The 7,375-nt window shown below is 48.7% G+C and overlaps 1 protein-coding gene across 1 annotated transcript; it reads left to right on the top strand.

The window, feature by feature from the left end:
* The first annotated feature begins 731 nt into the window (after positions 1–731).
* LOC136539236 (brassinosteroid LRR receptor kinase BRL2-like) lies at positions 732–4,309 on the top strand. The gene has a single exon (XM_066531175.1). It carries the CDS (start codon positions 846–848, stop codon positions 4,203–4,205), a length of 3,360 nt encoding a protein of 1,119 aa, XP_066387272.1. The 5' UTR covers positions 732–845; the 3' UTR covers positions 4,206–4,309.
* The last annotated feature ends 3,066 nt before the right edge of the window (positions 4,310–7,375 follow it).

The following is a 7,375-nucleotide window of genomic DNA, read 5'->3' as shown; positions in this document are numbered from 1 at the left end:
GATCTGAGAGCCAGGAGAGGCGAGCATTATGACCTCCAGCGATGGCAGTAGGAGAGGATCGGATGCAATTGAAATTAATGTGATGCTCCCCTTCTGTCATCTGTGGTGTGGACCACTGCTTTTCACTTTGTTAAGTGCATGGGGCTCAGGCCTCCTCTCCTTTTGCATCCTCATGCACACACATGATTACTCCCTGTGGTTGCTGATCCCAAAGCAACGCAAAAGCAACCTTGGTGATCACAAAAATATATGCCAAGTGTTCAGAACATTTTTCTTGCATCATATCTAAATATATACTTCCTATTACCCATCTCGTATTTTGAGTCAAACAATCTCAATTTAGACCAAATATATACCGACAGTAGCTAATATTTGTGATACCAGATAAGCATCATTAGATTAACCACATCATATATTTTCATAGTAAATACGGTTTTGGAGATTCAAAATTTTACATCTTGCAAGGCTAATATCATTTGACAATTACGTGTTTTGAAATCTTAAAATGATTACGCGGGTTATAAGCGATGAAGGGAGTATGTCCATCCAGCTGCCTCTTATGTTGTTGAGCTAAACAGTCCCCAAAGGCACACCAACACAAGCAAGAGAGCAGCACTGATTATATATGTCACTCACACTGATCCTTGCTTTCATTGGTGACTCTACATATATCCTAATCCCAAACCAAAGACATGCATCATACTAGTTCCCAAAACAAACAATTACTTGCACCACCTCTCTTGGGCCTCGGCTAGCTTTCTCGCTCCTTTGTACAATGCTCCTTTGAACTCGATCGCCTCTCATCTCCCATCCATTTTCGATCGCCCAGCTTTGCTGCCATCGCCATGGACATGCTCTACCTCTTGCTCCTCATATCCTCCATCTACGAATCGTTAGCGTTTACACCGGTGGCGGCAACTGACGCCGATGCCCTCCTCCGGTTCAAGGCCTCCATCCAGAAAGACCCTGGGGGTGTCCTCTCGTCTTGGCAGCCGAGTGCGAGTGACGGCGGCCCATGCAACTGGCACGGCGTGGCGTGCGACGGCGGCGACGGCAGGGTGACGCGGCTCGACCTCGCCAGCAGCGGCCTCGTCGCCGGACGCGCGTCGCTCGCCGCGCTCTCCGCGGTCGACACGCTGCAACACCTCAACCTGTCCGGCAACGGCGCAGCGCTCCGCGCCGACGCCGCCGACTTGCTCAGCCTTCCTCCCGCGCTGCAGACGCTGGACTTCGCCTACGGCGGCCTTGGTGGCAGCCTTCCCGGGGACCTGCTCACGCGGTACCCGAACCTCACCACTGTCAGCCTCGCGAGGAACAACCTCACCGGCGTGCTGCCGGAGTCACTCCTCTCCGGCGCGCCGAGCATCCAGTCGTTCGACGTGTCAGGCAACAACCTGTCCGGCGACGTCTCCAGGATGTCGTTTGCCGAGACGCTGACTCTCCTCGACCTGTCCGAGAACCGCTTCGGCGGCGCGATCCCGCCGGCGCTGTCGCGCTGCTCGGGGCTCAGGACGCTCAACCTGTCGTACAACGGCCTCACCGGGTCGATACAGGAGTCGGTGGCCGGAATCGCCGGCCTCGAGGTGTTCGACGTCTCGTCGAACCACCTCAGCGGCCCGATCCCCGACAACATCAGGAACTCATGTGCTTCGCTGACAATTCTGAAGGTGTCGAGCAACAACATCACGGGACCCATCCCGGAGTCTTTGTCGGCGTGCCAATCGCTGCGGCTGCTCGACGCCGCGGACAACAAGCTGACCGGCGCCATACCGGCCGCCGTGCTCGGCAACCTGACGTCGCTGGAGAGCCTACTCCTCAGCAACAACTTCATCTCGGGCTCCCTCCCGAGCACGATCACCTCCTGCACCAACCTCAGGGTCGCCGACCTCAGCAGCAACAAGATCTCCGGCGCGCTGCCGGCGGACCTCTGCTCGCCTGGCGCGGCGCTTGAGGAGCTCCGGATGCCGGACAACATGGTCACCGGCACCATCCCGCCGGGGCTTGCCAACTGCTCGCGCCTGAGGGTGATCGACTTCAGTATCAACTACCTGCGCGGCCCGATCCCGCCGGAGCTCGGCCAGCTGCGCGGCCTCGAGAAGCTGGTGATGTGGTTCAACGGCCTAGAGGGCCGGATCCCGGCGGAGCTGGGGCAATGCCGCGGCCTCCGCACGCTGATCCTCAACAACAACTTCATAGGCGGCGACATCCCCGTCGAGCTGTTCAACTGCACCGGCCTCGAGTGGGTGTCGCTCACGAGCAACCGGATCACCGGCACCATCCTGCCAGAGTTCGGGCGGCTCACGCGGCTCGCCGTGCTGCAACTGGCCAACAACAGCCTGGAGGGAGTGATCCCCAAGGAGCTCGGCAACTGCAGCAGTCTCATGTGGCTGGACCTCAACAGCAACCGACTCACCGGCGAGATCCCGCGGCGGCTCGGCCGGCAGCTCGGGTCGACCCCTCTCAGCGGGATCCTGTCCGGTAACACGCTGGCGTTCGTGCGCAACGTGGGGAACTCGTGTAAGGGCGTGGGCGGGCTGCTGGAGTTCGCGGGCATCCGGCCGGAGCGGCTGCTGCAGGTGCCGACGCTCAAGAGCTGCGACTTCACGCGGCTCTACTCCGGCGCGGCGGTCAGCGGCTGGACAAGGTACCAGACGTTGGAGTACCTGGACCTGTCTTACAATGCGCTCTCCGGAGGCATCCCCGAGGAGTTCGGCGACATGGTGGTGCTCCAGGTGCTGGACTTGGCGCGGAACAACCTCACCGGCGAGATCTCGGCGTCGCTGGGGAGGCTGCACAACCTCGGCGTGTTCGACGTGTCGCACAACGCGCTCTCCGGCGGCATCCCGGACTCCTTCTCCAACCTCTCCTTCCTGGTTCAGATCGACGTCTCTGACAACAACCTCAGCGGTGAGATCCCGCAGCGCGGGCAGCTGAGCACGCTGCCGGCAAGCCAGTACATGGGCAACCCGGGCCTCTGCGGCATGCCGCTGCTGCCGTGCGGGCCGACGCCTAGGGCGACCGCGTCCGTCCTGGCACAGCCCGACGGCAGCCGTTCTGACAGGCGTGCGTTGTGGGGCGTGATCCTGGCTGTGCTGGTCGCCGGCGTGGTGGCGTGCGGTCTGGCGGTGGCGTGCTTCGTGGTGGCGCGCGCGCGTCGGAAGGAGGCGCGGCAGGCGCGGATGCTGAGCAGCCTGCAGGACGGGACGCGGACGGCGACGATCTGGAAGCTGGGCAAGGCTGAGAAGGAGGCGCTCAGCATCAACGTGGCCACCTTCCAGCGGCAGCTCCGGCGTCTCACCTTCACGCAGCTGATCGAGGCCACCAACGGGTTCTCCGCCGGCAGCCTGGTCGGCTCCGGCGGGTTCGGCGAGGTGTTCAAGGCGACGCTCAAGGACGGGTCGTGCGTGGCCATCAAGAAGCTCATCCACCTGAGCTACCAGGGCAACCGTGAGTTCACGGCGGAGATGGAGACGCTGGGCAAGATCAAGCACCGGAACCTGGTGCCTCTGCTGGGCTACTGCAAGATCGGCGAGGAGAGGCTGCTGGTGTACGAGTACATGAGCAACGGCAGCCTGGAGGACGGCCTCCACGGGCGGGCGCTGCGGCTGCCGTGGGAGCGCCGGAAGCGAGTGGCGCGCGGCGCCGCGAGGGGCCTCTGCTTCCTTCATCACAACTGCATCCCGCACATCATCCACCGGGACATGAAGTCCAGCAACGTCCTCCTCGACGGCGACATGGAGGCCCGCGTCGCCGACTTCGGCATGGCGCGGCTGATCAGCGCGCTGGACACGCACCTGAGCGTGAGCACGCTGGCGGGGACGCCGGGGTACGTGCCGCCGGAGTACTACCAGAGCTTCCGGTGCACCGCCAAGGGCGACGTCTACTCCCTGGGCGTGGTGTTCCTAGAGCTCCTGACGGGGAGGAGGCCGACGGACAAGGAGGACTTCGGGGATACCAACCTCGTCGGCTGGGTCAAGATGAAGGTCAGGGAGGGTGCCGGCAAGGAGGTCGTCGACCCGGAGCTTGTGATTGCTGCCCTGGATGGAGAGGAGAGGGAGATGGCCAGGTTCCTGGAGCTGTCGCTGCAGTGCGTGGATGACTTCCCGTCGAAGCGGCCCAACATGCTGCAGGTGGTCGCCACGCTCAGGGAGTTCGACGACGCGCCGCCGTCTCATGAGCAAGCGCCTGCCTCTGCTTGTGACTGATGATGGTGACGTTTCATAGCACTGTTGTGTACTGTTGATGCTCATTGCTCGATTCTGTGCATTCCTGCTCCGTAATTCTGTACTAATGGACTGATTTTGAAGTACAAATTCGGTGTCATCCTTCTTATAGTTCAGTGCAAATTAAACTGTTGCAATCAATCTGATCCCGGGGCAAGAATCTCATCTCATCTCACAATTACTGATTGGAGGCTCTACATTAAACCTTACGGTATGTGTTAGGAAAAAGAAAGGAATAAATTCTAAAAATTCTTACAAGAATCAGAAACATTCAACCATCAATTTGGTAGACTCATGGTCAAGAGTAGTCATTATAAAAAAAAATACTCGTCTCTACCATTCTAAAAGATACATAAAGTGATTCAATATTTACATCATAATTACTCACGTTTGTCACTACAAAAGATAATTTAAAGCGTCCACTTAAATTTGCATCTAAATTACACACATTTACTATTATATAAGCTATTGAAAATAACCCTCATTTTTTTTATAAAATATCTTCCTCTACAATAATAAAGGATAATGTAAAGTAACCCCTAAGTTGACATACACATATGTCATTACAAAATATAATGTAAAGTAACATCTAGATTTATTCTAAATTACCCACCTCCATGGCTATGGTATTATAAAAAGTAATCTAAATTATCTCTCAATCTACTTATATAAAGTAATTTAATCTATTATGATAAATAATTAAACAACCATAGAATATGTTACGGGTGCTTCTAAATTCCACACTTCTACACCATTAGATTAAAAATAAGCATAATGCTATGTGCCACCATGTATATACCAAGGCCATTCCCTAATTTTTTTTCTGAATTTTGAGATGTGAATAGAAAAAACTAGTAAAATAATGAGTTTCCTAATTTTTGAAAATTTTGCCAAATCGTAGTGAATATGTTGAGTTTTTAGGATGGGATTTTTTTCTAAATTAATGAAACATAGGATATAAATTTGTTTGTCATGTTGGTCGCATTTATATTACATGTGTTTTTAAGGTTTCAAAATGTGTTTAGGGGCATACCAGTTTTCCCTTTGATTTTTTTCATATTTTTAGAATTTTTTCTATTATTTCTAAATCAAAATCTAGTTTTCTGATGCTCTAGAAATTTTCTTCATGAGCTCCAAATATTTATTTGGGGTTCCCCATGTTTGAAATTTATATCAAAGAATTTTCACTTAATTCTTAAATATTTCAGAAAAAAATTTGTGTTTTAAAAACCATTTCATCTTTTCTAGAATTTGATTTCGAATTGGAATACATTTCTACAATTCCCAAAACAAGAAAATAAAACCCTAATTTCTCACAACCCAAAAACCTATCTACACTATTACACAAATAATTTTTAGCAATGGAAGCATTTTTCAGTAGAGGCGACTTGATCAAAATCCGCCTCTAAAAATGATTTCCAAGTTGACATGTCGCTAGAAATATGTTTTTAGAGGCTGCTCGAATTTACTGCCGCCTTTGGAAATGGCCCTATCTTTTGAAGTGGCTAGATCTAATGCCCCTATCTTTTGAAGTGGCTAGATCTAGAGCTACCTTTTAATATTGATTTCTAGAGGCAGCTGGATCTAGAGTCATCTCTATTGATCCAAAGAAAATTATGTTTAAATTTCTCACATTAAGTTTCCAAAGGACCTCGGATGTAGAAATGACCAAAATCAAAGTTGTAGCACTTGACAGTATCTACAACTTTCCAGTTCATACCTTTTTCATTTCAATCGGTTTAGGGTCACAAACATTTATTTCAAAATTTAGTAAAGTGAATCCGCGTGAATTTCTTCTCTTGCTCTGTGACTTGGCTTCTTCTTCTTCCTCCTCTAAACTGCTTTCTTCTCCATCATCAGAGGTAATTTAAAAAATTCAAAAAAAAAGGTTTCAAATTATTTTTTTACCGGCGGCAGGTTAAGAAAACTATTAGTATAAATATATCTCAATCGATGGTTTTTCTAAAGTTACCGCAAGTACAAATCCTATATTTGCACTAGCGGTAGCTTCAAACAACCACCAATGTAAATTTAAGGAAACTGCCTGTGTAAATTTATCTCCACCAGCGATTTCTGTATGAACCGCACAGTGAAAAAAATCCCTAGTATCGACAAAAGGTATTTCTGTACTAGTGTTTGCCCGACCTCTACACCCAAGTGTAGGATCAAGGAGACCAACTCTCTTAAAACTAATCATGAAGTCTAGCCGATAAATGTGAGAAATTAAACCAACGGCTCAACCACGACTTCACCCCCTAGCACAAGATCACAAGCACCCTAAATTATATATAGAAGATAAAGCAGGCTAGGGTGACAAGCAATCAAAGAGCACTCCTACAAAATTCTAATATCAGAAGATCAACAAGGTGAAGCAACTAGAACTGAACAATAACACTAGCAAGAACACCGGCAAAGATCAACGACACAAGATAAGGATACTAGTGAAACATATAGCAATAACAGACAATTTTAAGTTATATCAATACTCTATGATGATAAATTTTGTAAGTTACTATCTTTAATAAGTTTATATGTTTTGATAGAAACATTATGTCATATCAATTTTAGTAATTTAATTTAAGCATGATATATTTAATAAAACAATACTACTACACATATAACTTTTTAATATAACAAATTCAATATTTTGAATGCCACGGTTCAAGTTGAAACAACAATTTAGGACATTATAAGAACTAGGGTAGGCATGGTCATAGATTGTTTTCTTAATAAAATAAAATGAAAATTTTAGCACTAGTGTTTGAACTTAACACATGGATAAAAAATTGCAACTACTAAAAGTTGAAAACTTGTTTTATGATGCCACATAAATGGATGCAACAAAAGTTTATATCACTTTAGCTTAGTTTCCAACTAAATACATACCATGACAGAAAAAGATAAATTCTAGAAATTCTAACAGGAGATCTACGATGGAGCCTCCACTTTAAGCCTCATGAGACCTGCCATAATAAAAAAGAAAAATCCTAATAATTCTTACAAAAGTTAGAGACATCTAGCCATCAATTTAGTAGATGATAATCACCACGGATAATAATAACCATTAGATCTATTATGTTTCTAAACATTTACCCACCTCTACAATTGTGTAAAACAACATAAAGTAACACAGGAATCTTTATATAAATTAT

The sequence above is a fragment of the Miscanthus floridulus genome, chromosome 2 (assembly GCF_019320115.1).
Source record: "Miscanthus floridulus cultivar M001 chromosome 2, ASM1932011v1, whole genome shotgun sequence".
NCBI classification, from domain to species: Eukaryota; Viridiplantae; Streptophyta; class Magnoliopsida; order Poales; family Poaceae; genus Miscanthus; species Miscanthus floridulus.
The sequence above is the reverse complement of the archived record's forward strand: the minus strand, read 5'-3'. Positions and strand labels throughout refer to the sequence as shown.

Bases quoted from the DNA above. Each gene is read 5' to 3' on its own strand.
- LOC136539236 (XM_066531175.1), top strand. From the start codon at position 846: ATGGACATGCTCTACCTCTTGCTCCTCATATCCTCCATCTACGAATCG.